Source organism: Haliotis rufescens, unplaced genomic scaffold (assembly GCF_023055435.1).
Source record: "Haliotis rufescens isolate VD_foot unplaced genomic scaffold, xgHalRufe1.0.p SCAF_3, whole genome shotgun sequence".
In the NCBI taxonomy this organism is placed as follows: Eukaryota; Metazoa; Mollusca; class Gastropoda; order Lepetellida; family Haliotidae; genus Haliotis; species Haliotis rufescens.
The window spans coordinates 43,658,506-43,674,861 of NW_025964001.1; the positions used below are offsets into that span (position 1 = coordinate 43,658,506).

At 42.3% G+C, this 16,356-nt stretch overlaps 1 protein-coding gene across 1 annotated transcript; it reads left to right on the forward strand.

The window, feature by feature from the left end:
* Positions 1–1,494: 1,494 nt before the first annotated feature.
* On the forward strand, positions 1,495–11,601 carry LOC124125371 (solute carrier family 46 member 3-like). Its single transcript, XM_048402980.1, has 6 exons — positions 1,495–1,717; positions 2,113–2,252; positions 2,990–4,051; positions 6,885–6,968; positions 8,205–8,361; positions 9,662–11,601. The coding sequence occupies exons 2-6, from the start codon at positions 2,174–2,176 to the stop codon at positions 9,696–9,698; spliced, it is 1,419 nt and encodes a 472-aa protein (XP_048258937.1). The 5' UTR covers positions 1,495–1,717; positions 2,113–2,173; the 3' UTR covers positions 9,699–11,601.
* The last annotated feature ends 4,755 nt before the right edge of the window (positions 11,602–16,356 follow it).

Here is a 16,356-nt window from a genome sequence, read left to right on the forward strand (position 1 = left end):
GAGAACTGCAACAGGTGAAAGGGGGTATAGTTCAACTAGTTGAGTATCGATCTTCTCGAGCATAGGTTGCAACGTGTTTCCTGAAATCCAGTTTGTAATGTTCCCGTACAATCGTGCTTCAGGTAAAAAACACGAAACCTTGCCCCCTGGAGAGAGTAGCAATGGCTTATCAAAACCTTAACAAGAAGAGAATGATGGCACATCATAAAATCTAGGCTAGAAGATGAGTAATGTCCTAGCCTTCTATATATGAGTTTTGGAAACAGGTGTGGTCTATGCCCGGCAACTGTAACCTTGAGGAACCATGGGTAGAGGATTATAATGATTGTATACACGAAAAAATAAGGTCACCATTGTTGTGTTTCATTACAACTGATTGCCTGAAAAAATGTGGTGACTTCGGAACCCATTTCGATTAGAAGAGGAATATTTCAGGGCGATTCCTTTAGTCCCTTGCTTTTCTGTTAATCACTAAAACCTCTAAGATTTTGTTTCAACTTTTTTGTTATCATTCGGGACCTCCTCAGCAAAGATCCCCAACACCCTTTTCTCACCTCCTTTACACGGATGACCTTGAACTGATTGCCAATGGAGGGTTCATGCTAAAAAACTCGATATATCAAGGAAACACTTCGGGCAGAGTACAAATATACACTTCAGAAAATCTGTGGGATGCAGTGTTGCAGTCTTCAAGTTCTCGGTGGGTTTGCCTAGGCATCGCTTCCTGGGAGAAGTCCCTTTTACTGTCTGGGCTGCGTGTAGAGGGGGGAAGGGCCCTGACCTGATAATGAACCTAACCAGCCTAACTGTGCCAGGATCACCCAGACCCTCCTTGCTGCATTTTTGTAATTCAGTATTTTTTTTGTCAATCCTCCATTTTCAATTGGAAGATGCTGATGATACTGGACTGGTCTTGACACTAAGGACAGAAAGATTTCTGTGAGCATGGTTATCAGCTACCAAAGAAAAATGAAGCATTGAATATGTTTATTGTTTCCTTGAACCTATCTCAATAAATGCCTGTGTCATATGCAGGCGAAACGATGCAAATCCTAGGTTCTACAACTCTGTCCACGTACATAGTAGCAGGACGGAATCCTTCTTAGTAGTCTGTTAGAAACATCAGGGTCCAGGTCGGGTACAAACTATATTAGGACGTCCTGACTTGTTATAACGACAGGATCATCATGACCACAGTTATAGACTGGCATCAGCTGCTGTTATGTCCGAAGATAGTAAGTCAACAATATGTGCATGTTTTATATCAACAGTGTTGATGTCTGCATCATTTTACAGCACTACCCGCTTCTGTTTGTAGAGAAGTAAGGCGACGCCAAGCGTGCGCGCTGTGTCGAACTTTGTTAAATCGGATAGTGGCAACGCCTGGTCGATATTCTAGCAATAAGAGAACACCAATATTAAATGTCTGTGTCAGATGATATTCTGTACAGCAAACATATGGAAACCATTACACCTACATTGTTCACACAACAATAGAACTCTAACAGGTGACTTGCATAGGACTTGCATGCGATGCATTTGATGTATACACGCATGTAGTAGGTACGTGTAAGCACTTCAATACTTCTTCTCTGGGTACTTGCTCGAAAGAAACCAATTCGTCACATCTGTTGCAGATAAGGTTTCGAGAGAAGCAATTCGTTCCATCTCTGTCAGATAAGGTCTCGAAAGAAGCAATTCGATCCATCTGTTGCAGGTAAGGTCTCGAGAGAAGCAATTCGTCACATCATTGCAGGAATGGTCTTGATGGATGCAATTCGTTTTTACGTCTCTTGCTGTTAGGCTGATGAGAGATCAATTCACCATATTTCATATAAGACATTACTCATCTTCTAAGCTAGATTTTATGATATGCCATTCTTCCCTTCATGTTAAGGTATTGGTATAAGTCATATGCTTTACTACTCTCGTCAGGGGGCTAGGTTTTGTGTTTCGTCTCAAACCTGAAGCATGGTTGTACGGGAACTTTACAAACTGGATTTCAGGAAACACGTTTGCAACCTATGCTCGACAAGATCGATACTCAACTAGTTGAACTATACCTTCTTTTAATATGTCACAACTTAATGAACATTTGTGCATGTGTTGCAGTTCTCAAAGACAACATCTCTTCAAACCCTGAAGAAACAATTGCTTCTGTAACAGTTAAGTCATGTCAGCACACGATGACTCTGCTGAACATGAGACAAAGTTAACAACTTCCACTGATGCAGTTCGTAAACAAGACGCGGGTAAGTCATCTTCCCTACACTGTACCATCACCGAATCACAAGAAACACATTTAAATCAACTAATCTGTGATTTTAGAGGCAAATTTGTGTTTCTAGTTAAATATGTACTTCTGGTTCGTTTTAAAATATTTCATCAGAGATTCATAAAAAAGAGTTGAAATTAGAGACCGACCATTTGATATTCTTGGTTCTGGTAAGGGGACTTGGCCTTTGTCTGGAGGCCAAGTTTTTTTTCAGCTACAGCTGACAACAAGAAATTTTGTTTATTCAAACTGTGAGTTTAAATATGTATTTTTTTTCTAGAAACACCTTGCAACAATGTAGTGTTTACCAATATTGATGAGGAATTCTTATGTACTGGCTTATTAGTGTTAAGCTGATGCCGTCATTATGATGTCGTTCCGTGTGGCCCTGCATTTGCATCCCTTGGGCACTCAGAATCATTGTCGGTTCGAATACCGGTTCGCCCGATTACGTTTCTAGGTTTGTCTGCACCATACCCATTCTCGTAGGTTTCACTAACGTGGTAAACGTCTTAGACTTGCATCACTTTGGGCTTTCCTCCCACACTGAGCAGACACGTCGTAATATAACTAGAATGCTGTTGAAAGCAACGTTATACTCATACCCTGGCCCTTAATCATTTACAGACGAAGGGATATAGCTGGAATATTTCTGCTACCTGAAACAAACAAGCAAACCTGATATGTTTTACAAATTGTACACATGCGTTTCAGATTACGGCAGCATCGGCCGCACCAGACCTACTCCTAGACGACATGGCTACGTTGCCGTGGAGGTCATCGCTCTCCTGTACTTCGGAAACGCGTTCTATCTGATATCCCATCAACAGTTCTACCTCCGTGAGAGGGCAAAGCTCGAGTACGATATCAATCATTTCAATGAGAGTCACAAGAGCAACAACACAGCCCGAGAGAACGCCATACAAACCAAAGCTACTACTGATTTGATGATCATTACTCTATGCATGATTGTACCTGCTAGTATAACTGCTCTCTTGATGGGGGGACTCTCGGACGTTTTTGGGCGGAAGATGCTAATGTATCTCTCACTAACTGGGGCAATGATTTATTGTATCAATGTTGTTATTGTTGTTCGGTACAGTTTAAGCGTCTACTTCTTGTGTATTGGAGTAGTGGCATATGGATTGGGAGGTGCCTTTGCAACAATGATGACAGCTTTGTTTAGCACTGTAGCGGACATTACTGAACCAGGGGATAGGAGATCATGGCGTATGATTCTGCTCTCCTTCATCCTGTTCCTGGCCTCTGCTCTTGGAGCGTCTATTAGTGGAATCTGGATTGACAGAGCCGGCTACCTACAACCACTATATCTTAGTGTTGCTCTCGACATTGCAATGTTTTTGGTGGTCATACTGTTAATTCCAGAAACGCACCAGACAGCGACATCAAAATATGTACTGAAAGAAAATTTATCGATTATTAAAAAAGGATTTAACTTTTACTTCGCCCCGTCAAAAAACCGCACGTTAGTCAATTTGTGCCTCGTGACGTTCTTCACTTCCTTTGCTGTGGATTATACGAAACAGATGATCCTGAACCTGTTCCTGCTCACCCGCCCCTTCTTCTGGTCGACGACCCATATCACTCTGTACTCTGCCGTTAGGGTGTTGCTGTCTTGGTTCATCATTTTATTCACCACGTGGTGTCTCAGACGATTCATGTCCGGCCTCAGCATGGCTCTCGTTGGTGTCCTGTCAAACATCGTGTCACTTCTTCTCACCGCGGCCAGCACCAACGACGCCATGATGTACGTAGGTGGGTATGCACGACAACTCTACGTCACATTCATCAAATATGGTAACATGGTATTCTGTCTCGTCAAAAACATCTAAACGCCACTGTGGCCTAGTGGATAAAGCATGTGTTCGGATAGCAGGAAGTCGGTGGTTCCATTCAAGAGCCGTGGCATACCAAAAGACTAAAATATGACACTTGCTGTTACCCTGTATTTCGCTCGGGTATAAAACGAAGACTGGTCGACACTCAGTATCAGGTGTCTGGTTTGGGTAGCAATGTTTAACTGTATCTCGGTGGTCCAGCACTACAAACCAGATTAAGTCCGGAACCAGCAAACACACACACACACGCACGCACTCGCGCGCAATAATCTTGACAGCGACATTAAATCCCAATTAAACTCACCTCAACTTTCGGTCTCATCCTATCAATCTCTCCAACCCACGGTCTCTTCATATCCATCTACTCCATCCCGAGGTCCCTTCATTTACATCTACTCCAACCCTCGGTCCCTTCATATCCATCTACCCCAACCCAGGTCTCATGCTAACCTTCTACTCAATCCGGAGGTCCCTTCAGATACATCTATTCCAAACCACGGTCTCATCATATCCTTCTACTCCAAACCACGGTCTCATCATATCCTTCTACTCCAACCAACGGTCTCTTCATATCCAGCTACTCCAACCGACGGTCTCTTCATATCCAGCTACTCCTACCCACGGTCTCATCATATCCAGCTACTCCAACCGACGGTCTCTTCATATCCAGCTACTCCTACCCACGGTCTCATCATATCCATCTACTCCATCCCGAGGTCCCTTCATTTACATCTACTGCAACCATCGGTCCCTTCATATCCATCTACTCAATCCAGAGGTCACTTCATATCCATCTACTCCAACCCACCGTCTCATTCTAACCTTCTACTCAATCCCGAGGTCCCTTCAGATACATCTACTCCAAACCACGGTCTCATCATATCCTTCTACTACAACCCACGGCCTCATCATATCCACCTACTCCAACCCACGGTCTCTTCCTATCCATCTACACTAACCCACGGTCTCTTCATATCCAGCTACTCCACCCCACGGTCTCATCATATCCAGCTACTCCAACCAACGGTCTCTTCATATCCAGCTACTCCAACCAACGGTCTCTTCATATCAAGCTACTCCAACCCACGGTCTCTTCATATCCATCTACTCCAACCCTCAGTCCCTTCATATCCATCTACTCAATCCAGAGGTCACTTCATATCCATCTACTCCAACCCACGGTCTCATCCTAACCTTCTACTCAATCCCGAGGTCCCTTCAGATACATCTTCTCCAACCCACGGTCTCATCATATCCTTCTACTCCAAACCACGGTCTCACCATATCCTTCTACTCCAACCAACGGTCTCATCATATCCATCTACTCCAACCAACGGTCTCTTCATATCCAGCTACTCCAACCAACGGTCTCTTCATATCAAGCTACTCCAACCCACAGTCTCTTCATATCCATCTACTCCAACCCTCGGTCCCTTCATATCCATCTACTCAATCCAGAGGTCACTTCATATCCATCTACTCCAACCCACGGTCTCATCCTAACCTTCTACTCAATCCCGAGGTCCCTTCAGATACATCTTCTCCAACTCACGGTCTCATCATATCCTTCTCCTCCAAACCACGGTCTCATCATATCCATCTACTCCAACCCACGGTCTCTTCCTATCCATCTACCCCAACCAACGGTCTCTTCATATCGAGCTACTCCAACCGACGGTCTCTTCATATCCAGCTACTCCAACCGACGGTCTCATCATATCCATGTACTCAAACCCACGGTCTCTTCATGTCCATCTACTCCAACCCTCGGTCCCTTCATATCCATCTACTCAATCCAGAGGTCACTTCATATCCATCTACTCCAACCCACGGTCTCATCCTAACCTTCTACTCAATCCCGAGGTCCCTTCAGATACATCTACTCCAAACCACGGTCTCATCATATCCTTCTACTACAACCCAAGGCCTCATCATATCCATCTTCTCAAACCCACGGTCTCAACCTATCCAGCTACTCCAACGCACGGTCTCATCATATCCATCTACTCCACCCCGAAGTCCTTTCAGATACATCTCCTACAACCCAGGGTCTCTTCATATCCATTTACTCCAACCCACGGTCTCTTCCTATCCATCTACTCTGACCGACGGTCTCTTCCTATCCATCTACTCCAACCCACGGTCTCATCATATCCTTCTACTCCAACCCACGGTCTCATCATATCCATCTACTCCACCAACGGTCTCATTCTATCCATCTACTCCAACCCACGGTCTCATCCTATCCGTCTACTCTAACCCACGGTCTCATCATATCCATCTTCTCCAATCCACGGTCTCATCGTATCCATCTACTCCAATCCACGGTCTCTTTCTAAACAGCTACTCCGACCCACGGTCTCTTCCTATCCATCTTCTCGAACCCACGGTCTCATCATATCCATCTACTCCAATCCACGGTCTCTTCCTATCCATCTTCTCCAACCCATGGTCTCTTCCTATCCATCTACACCAACCCACGGTCTCATCATATCCGTCTACTCCAACCCACAGTCTCATCCGATCCATCTCCTCCAACCCACGGTCTCATCCTATCCATCTACTCCAACCCACGGTCTCATCATATCCATCTACTCCAACCCACGGTCTCTTCATATCTTTCTACTCCAACCCTCAGTCTCTTCATATTCATGAAATGATGTATTCTGTGATGTGAAGTAGCTGATGATAGCATCAAACCATGACACAAACCTATCTCAAAATGCTAACTACAATATGTTCTGTTTCAGCGGGTGTGGCTAGCTTATATGCCCAGGCAACGGGCCCTATAATGAGGGGGTTTATGTCTAGTCTCGCAGCACCTGACCAGCAAGGTAAGCCAGTTGTTCCAACAACAAATTTGTCTGTTTTCCCCAGAAATCACTCTTTCTGAGCTGATAGTGTGGGAGACGAAACATTCATTTCAACACGCGTGGTAACACTGATGTAATATGATGCGGAACATATAGGTAACGAGGTTATTGTCAAATTGCTCTTTGTGTTCAGCTGTTACAGATGTCCTGTTGTTATTTTGGAACAGAAAAGATGTTTTGTATCGGAAATGAAGCCGCCTTGTTCTAAAATTGTAATTGATATAATTGCAATCCGAATATGAGGTCGTTCATATCGCGGTGATATAACGAACAAACGTTTCCACTATCTCTATTGTCCAACCCTTCAACTCTTAAACTGTCGAGTTGTTGAAAATTGGTTTGCGGATCTCAATGAAAATAGCGTTGACCCCCGTCCTCTTAAACAATATCAGCGTATGATCTCCAACTTGAAGACCACAAAACGCTATGCTGTCTTGTGTAAAACGACTGACGTGTACTGTAAGGTACGGAAATCTGATGGTGCCACTTTTATAGCATCTTTTTTTTATCGAAATTTCTTTTTTTACAATTATTTGTTTATATTTATGATATTGCGTTTACTTCGTGTGATTTTGATTTTATTGTCGTTATATCAAATTATCAAAATTTCTAATTTTGTTCTCATATCTCGAAGAAATTTTTTTAAAAAACGAGAAAATAACTGAAATTACAAAAAGAAATAAACAAACAACTGAAATAACGAGGAATTAAATAAAAATAGAATTATGCTTCCAATGTGGTACTATTAGACTTTCTAGAATTGAACTGGAATCGTCTTCGGCGTGACGAAAGTTTCTCACTATGCCTCACCGCCCGGTGTATGTTAATAATGCGAGACCTGTGCCTGTAATCAAAGACCTGTACTTGTCATACCTGTTCTGAAGAGGATGATTGCACGATGATATGAACGATTATGTACATGTATCTGTTATTTTGAATTGTAGTTCAAATCTCATTGTAAACACGCAAACAGATTGTGTCTGACCTGTCCATAATCGAATCCTAATCGGCTCATCCAGTGATTGACTGAGCGAGGAAATTTCCACACCATAAGGGCACGATGACATACGATCATCCAGGTCACACACATTCTAACCACCGATGAACATTTGACTCAGGGTCAAATTAGACTGAATGTTGTTGGTTAAAGAAACTAGGATCCTGCAAAAGGGTGCTTGCAGTTTCAATCTGTTTCAGGTTCCGTGTTTTGTGTGATAGAGCTAAGCGAGATGGTCTCCACTGCAGTGTTAACAATGGTGGGAGGTCTGATCTACGAGGCAACACTAGCGATATTTCCGGGCTTTGTATTCATTGCACTCGCTATCATCCTACTCTTTGTTGCCGTGGCTCTGTTGTGAGTATACATTGTGTTTGTTCTGGTAGTGACATTACTATTGATTGTTGTCATCACGTGCTTGTTCCTCGTGGGTTGCCTAAACACAAGCCACACTCCTGGTAGTGGCAGACCTATAGTTAGTAAACACAGGCCACACTCCTGGTCGTGGCAGGCCTAGTATGATTAAACACGGGCCACACTCCTGGTAGTGGCAGCTCTAGTATGAGTAAACACGGGCCACATTCCTGGTCGTGGCAGCTCTAGTATGAGTAAACACGGGCCACATTCCTGGTCGTGGCAGGCCTAGTATGAGTAAACACAGGCCACATTCCTGGTCGTGGCAGGCCTAGTATGAGTAAACACAGGCCACACTCCTGGTCGTGGCAGGCCTAGTATGATTAAACACAGGCCACACTCCTGGTCGTGGCAGGCCTAGTATGATTAAACACGGGCAACACTCCTGGTAGTGGCAGCTCTAGTATGAGTAAACACAGGCCACATTCCTGGTCGTGGCAGCTCTAGTATGAGTAAACACGGGCCACATTCCTGGTCGTGGCAGGCCTAGTATGAGTAAACACATGCCACGCTGCTGGTAGTGGCAGGCCTAGTGTGAGTAAACACAGGCCACGCTGCTGGTAGTGGCAGGCCTAGTGTGAATAAACACAGGCCACACTGCTGGTAGTGGCAGATCTAGTGTGAGTAAACACAGGCCACACTCCTGGTAGTGGCAGCTCTAGAATGAGTAAAATGTTTTTAAATACAGGCCACATTCCTGGAAGTGGCGGCTCTAGTATGAGTAAACACAGGCCACGCTCCTGGTAGTGGCAGATCTAGTGTGAGTAAACACAGGTCACGCTTCTGGTAGCGGCAGGCCTTGTTTGAGTAAACACAGGTCACGCTTCTGGTAGCGGCAGGCCTTGTTTGAGTAAACACAGGCCACACTCCTGGTAGCAGCAGGCTTAGTATGAGTAAACATAGGCCACAGCCTTGGTAGTGGCAGCTTCAGTGTTAACACTGAAAATATTCAAGTTACATTTCTTGACAAATGTAATAACGTTTCTGGAGATGGAGGTTTCAGTGTGACACAGACCTCTTCTAGATAGTGTCATGCGATGCGTCTGATTGTGTTTGGTGTTGAGACTCCAGAGGTATTCCGGGTAATCAATATTGTATGAGCATATGATTGATAACTATAAAATGATAAAAGTTTTAACGATAAGTGCTCTAAACAATCGACATTGTTGATATTATCACATTTCCTTTGTAAACATTTTAGCCAATTGTAGATCAATGACCAATGGATTTCATCATTCTTCAGCATCGCCAAACGAATCTACGATCGCAGGGCAGAATGAAGGGCCGATGAGAAGATATGTGCACCAGGCGACCTCCGTATAAATGCATACTTAGAGTAAAGATATTTGGAGATGTCGAATAACGGGTAAAACGCCGAACAAAATTGCACATCCTAATGACTAACCATTTTAATGGAAGATCCTGGTTATAAAACAACATTGACATCCGTAAAAAGGAAATCCGATTAACAAGAATCTCTACAGGTCTTGTAATATTTCGCCTGTCGTCATTAATCAGTAATACTTGACATTTGAAAATAAAGTACACAATCGTGAAACAAAATAGCATGACAGTTTAATGATGTGTACCTGTTCAAATTATACGTGTGACAAAATAAATGCACGTTACATGATAATACATTTAACATTTGCCAAGATACGATTTGTTAAAAGGAATTTTGATAATTCTATCCAAATAACCTTCTTTGGAAAGTATAATTATCTGACTTAAGTAAACCACGTTAACTGTATCCGACCATAATCATTGTTACTATCCATTACTGGGATATTGGAGAGTGAGTTATCTCCGTTTCTGTTTTCATTCTTTGTAAATGATATTGTTGATTGTCTTAATTCAGACGGGCAACGTAATATCCAATTAGGAATGATTGAACTTTTTATTCCAATGTTTGCAGATGATATGGTCTTATTCGATAGTACAGTAGTGGGGTTGCAAAGACGCCTCGACAGAATGGAGATTTTTTGTCATAAATGGAAATTGGCTATTAATATAAGCAAAAGTAAAGTTATTGTATTTAGACGTAGTGGTCATCTTAGAATATATCAAAAGTTTTGGTTTGGCACTGACATTATAGAAATTGTTCCTACGTTAGGTGTTCCTCTTTCATCATCTGGTAGTGGGTACTTTACACAGAAGACACTAGCTCTACAAGCGACGAAATATCTTCTCGCTTTAAAATCAGGCTCAAGGGATTTCATGAAACTTCCTTATGATGTACTTTTACAAATATATGTGATGTCAAAATACTACCTGTTGTTCTCTACTGCTCAGAGATACGGGGTTTTCACCCGTCTCAGGATGTCATCAATGTACATGATAGATTCTGTAAGAATATTTTACAATATGGGAGATTTGTCCCCAAAATAGTTGCTTGTGGTGAGCTTGGACGTTATTCACTTAAAGTCAATCAACATGTTCGTATTGTCAAAGACTGGCTCCGACTTTTTTCTCAAAAAACCTAATATAATCCTTAGCCATGCTTATTCATATCAATACAACCTGGCAGAAAAAGGAATACATTGCTGGGCACTAAAGGTAAAACAACTTCTTTATTCATATGGTTTGGGCCATGTTTGGAATAGTCAAGGAGTAAATCATATTGGTTTTATTGATAACTTTAAAACAATATGTATTGATATAGATTACCAACAATGGTCCAGCAGTTTAAGAACTTACTCAAAACTTTCTTTTTATTCTTGTATTAAGCAATATAATGTATTTGAAAATTATCTAGATTGTATTCCAGTAAGTGCCTATCGTATTGCTTTGAGTAGATTTAGATGTTCTGGTCATACTTTGCAAATTGAAAATGGAAGGAAGTACAATATACCTAGAGCTAAGGGACTATGTCCATTTTGTGTAAGACCTGAAGTGGAATCTGAATATCATTTTTGTTCACAATGTTCATACCATGACAGTTTGAGACGTAAGGTTCTACCTTATTATTTTTACACAAATGTAACTGTTGATAAATTTGTAACACTCTGTACATCTAAAACCCCATGCATAATTCATGCTTCAGCTAAATTTATATTTCTTGCTTTTACAAAGCGTAATAACTTTCTTACTGGCGCTGAAATTGTCTTACACTGATATCATGTATTGTATAATGGGCCGGTGGCCCCTTTACTGAAATTAAGCTCCCTCTCTCTCACTGGGATATTGGAAAATTTTAGTTTCTTGTGAGATGCGTGAAATATCAAAGGAACTGCAAAATAAACTTTTGAAAATAATGTGATTTTAAATTAGTTGTACTGGTTCAAACTCAAATAGGCACAATCACATAGCCCAAACGCATCATTGTTGTACCTGTAGTTTTTACCGGCAATGCACATGTGTTTTTGAGATAATGCGAAAAATGTGAAATCACGTGATGTCATTGCTGGTAGAAATGCACGTGCCATAGGGGTATGAAAACAGCACAGTAGCAATGTCAAACATCCATACTGTAAAAAAAACATATTTGAAATGCCAAGATTAACATCAGAACAACGTGAACGAGCAATTGGGGTGGTCCAGATGGTAGACACGTACATCCATGCTGCAAGAGCCTTTGGCTGTTCCCGTGTTGGCGTTGGAAACTTGTTGCAGCGTTTCAGACAGACTGGAAGGACATCGGACAGGCCCAAAACAGGGAGACCATGGGTCACTACGCCACAGGAAGACCGGTTTCTGCGAACGTTTCACCTCCGCAACCGCTTCCTCACAGTGACGTCATCGGCAGTTAAAGCTTTTGGGTCGGCGGGTGAGCACAGCAACAACCACGAGGTGTTCTGTACACGACAACGCCAGGACCCACACAGCTCGTATCGTTGTGGACATCCTTGCCAACAACAACGTCAACGTCTTACCGTGGCCGGCATGTTCTCCTGACTTATCACCCATAGAACACCCCTTAGACATCAAGGGCAGGCGAGTTACAGTCCGACCACACCCTCCCGCCAACAGACAAGAGTTGACACAAGCTCTACAAGATGAATGGAACCGCTTGGCACGTGACCTCATCAGACGTTTGACATTTTCCCTTCGTCTTTGCATGTATGTAGGCACGGGGTGGACACATTCGGTATTACAATGACTCATTTTGTGTCTGTGACTACTTTCCTTGTTTGAATGAATTGCAATGAAAATCTGGACAACTGAATTTTCAAGTCCCTAAGATTTTGATTGTCTGGTATACAATATTTAACCACGAAATGTCAAGTTTGAGTTGTTCAATACTTTGTGGAATTGTTGGTTTATTAAATATACTTTACCTCAAACTTTCGTTGTTTTTAGTTTATTAATAACAGTCACCTCAATCAGGTGCAAAGTGTCTTTTGCCGTTCAGTTTACTAAGCAGATAGTGCTAAAAGTAAAAAGATAACACGATGCACGTAAATGCCAGTCAGAGGCATATATATAGCTCATGTCTATACTTTGATCCTCTTGATTACCTTGCACATTGCAGCCAGTCACAGGCGTATAATACTACATTTTAAGTTCTCTTGGCATAATCCTACATAACACGCGAATAGCAAAAATTACTCAACTTGTTATATTAAAAGTAAAACATTACGCATTGCAAGTTATTGCCAAAGTTGGATAACATTTGTAAATACTTGTGTCAACGCGCATGTTGACGGGGAATTAGCTCTTGGGGGAATAAAGGACAAAATCGACATCACTGTCCCGGAACGCTTTATGCACAACATGTAAACAATAAACAACAATTGCACAATGAGCGTAATACCTGCTCTGACAACACAAACACAGCGATGAGCGGACCTTCCAGCTCAGGCATACAAGAGGTGAGCGGAGCTACAGCTCAACCTCAGGACGTTCCCTACGAGCGGCACATCCTGCTCGAGGTCGCCCCTACGCCAGCACTCGGAATACCAAGCTTGACTAACACCCAAGTAACAGTGTAATGGTAGCACATATATAGTAATGAACAACAATGGAAAGACAATGACGTTGCTCTGGACATGGGACTTCTGGGGGTGACACAGCTTAGGGGATGAACAATTAAGGCAATAATGGTCATACTATAAATAACAGTAATGAACGGGAAGTGATATAGCAGCCCAGGTTGGCTGTCAGTCAGTATACAATGAAATGTTGGTGAGGATTAACAACGGGGATAAGCGCCTAAAACGTAATGACAATTAAGTTATGGAGACATGGCTACAGTGTAATTTGCCTTTGGAGTCAAATGTGCTTCAGACAATGGTAGTCATAAATCAGTCGCTATGACACTTGTATAAACACAAATATATGCATTAATTTGTTCTCACCCAATAATGATTACTATACTACGTATATACAAACACGTTGCAGCTTCGTGATAACTTCAACACATAAAAATGACTTTTCAAGAATAGTCAAGATATAACTCAAAATCACGAAATTGTAATAATTATATTTTGACAATTGAACAAACTCGAGACAAGTGTCTAAATCGCCTTGCGTGGCTCTCTACATCACGAAGCTGACGGTCACAAAAATAATAATACGTCAGTGTCTTGAAAACATAATTACTTTGACTATTCTTAAGTCAACATATTAAACTCTTTACATTTTGTAACATAAATGTATCTGATAGGTTATTATGGAAAGGTTCATATTCTCGCGAAACAATTTTCATGATTAAAACAAATGTCGAAGAACTTTAATGTCCACTTTGCACTGATGATTGAAGGCCTGTTTCATGGCAGTTCTACTGTAGACGATGTTGAAGTTGACAGTGGAGTCCTATACTGTTTACAGGACAGTAGACGTCAGACACAGTGTGATCATTGGTATCTAATGACCGTTCGCACTGTTACATATGTATCGTGAGACAGCGAGGAGAAGATCCATATACTTGGATCGAGGTTTTCCGAACAGTCTGTCTTGTGAAGGCAGCGAAGCGAAACCATCATCAGCTGGGCGATCAGGGAGTAGTGGACATTATGATATATTGTAAATATGTATACATAAAAAGTAGCTGTGTACTAACGTCGAGACCCGTGAAGATCCGGGTTGGCATAGGCCTTCAGCAACCCATGCTTGTCGTAAAAGGCGACTAACGGGATCGGGTGGTCAGGCTCGTTGACTTGGTTGACAAACAAACAAAACAAAACTAACGTAGATGTACATAAACAATTTAGATCTTCACCTTCGGTGCATACATATTCTCAAGATATAATGGTGATATTGAGATACCTTTAGTATTTGAATCTCGTAGGTTCCACTCGACGTCTGTGTCATCCTACTGTTGATTAGAATTAGTCATTACAGCCAGGTCATTTCACCCAGGTACATCCGATGTAAAAAATGTCAGTCTGTCAGTCTGGAGATACATGAGCGACAAGACTCACGGATCCTCTCCGAAGTAGCTGGCACGCGCAAATCGAAATTGCCGTCACAGGCATTCTCCTTCCGACAATCCAAGATGGCTTCTCTCAGTGCGAGGTACACCGACATAGCTATGCATATTGACGCTTCGCCGATACTCTGTGATAAAAGCATGTAAATAGTTAGTGTTGTCGCACATTTAAGTTATACGACTGCAAACAAAGAATGCGTTTGGATGAAAATCCACGGGATCTACATAAGTATCATTTTCTGTAAGGAGCCGACCCTTCATATTTGGGGATGGGGGATTTGAATGCTGGATGTACTGAAGTCAACAATTACAGTCAAACACCGTTGTGTCGAACTTTGAAGTGTCGAGCTTAATTATGGTTGTCTCGAAGTAAAAACTTGGTCCTTGCGTATTCCTTCTTCATTCATTTTTTTCGTTTGTGTCGAACCTCGGATACCTCGAAGTATTTACTTTGACACAACGGTGTTTAACTTATGTGGGTCATCAAAAACCTGTTCGGTTCCTTCTTTCGGAAGACACTGTGGGGATTCCGGGTAAGAATAGTTCCCTAGCAACCTATGCTGGTCTTAAGGGGTAACGTGTCATTGTACCCCACCAGCGTAGATCGATGCTCATAATATAATATGGGCAGATTACTGATGTGTCCACTATAACAAGCCATGAACACGGGCAGATTACTGATGTGTCCACTATAACAAGCCATGAACACGGGCAGATTACTGATGTGTCCACTATAACAAGCCATGAACACGGGCAGATTACTGATGTGTCCACTATAACAAGTCTGGAACACGGGCAGATTACTGATGTGTCCACTATAACAAGCCTGGAACATGGGCAGATTACTGATGTGTCATCTACAAGAAGCCTGGAACATGGGCAGATTACTGATGTGTCCCCTATAACAAGCCTGGAACATGGGCAGATTACTGATGTGTCCACTATAACAAGCCTGGAACATGGGCAGATTACTGATGTGTCCTCTACAAGAAGCCTGGAACATGGGCAGATTACTGATGTGTCCTCTACAAGAAGCCTGGAACACGGGCAGATTACTGATGTGTCCACTATAACAAGCCTGGAACATGGGCAGATTACTGATGTGTCCACTATAACAAGTCTGGAACATGGGCAGATTACTGATGTGTCCACTATAACAAGCCTGGGACATGGGCAGATTACTGATGTGTCCTCTACAAGAAGCCTGGAACATGGGCAGATTATTAATATGTTCACTATATCAAGCCTAGAACATATGCAGATTACTGATGTGTTCACTATAACAAGCCTGGAACATGGGCAGATTACTGATGTGTCCACAAAAACAAGCCTGGAACGTGGTCAGAGTACTGATGTGTCCACTATAAGAACAATGGGAATGGGAAGTGTACTGATGTGTCCACTATAAGAACCATAGAACGTTGGCAGATTACTGATGTGTCAACTACAAGAAGCCTGGAACATGTGCTTTTTACTTATATGTCCACTACAACAAGCCTGGAACATGGGCAGATTACTGATGTGTCCACTACAACAAGCCTGGAACATGGGCAGATTACTGATGTGTC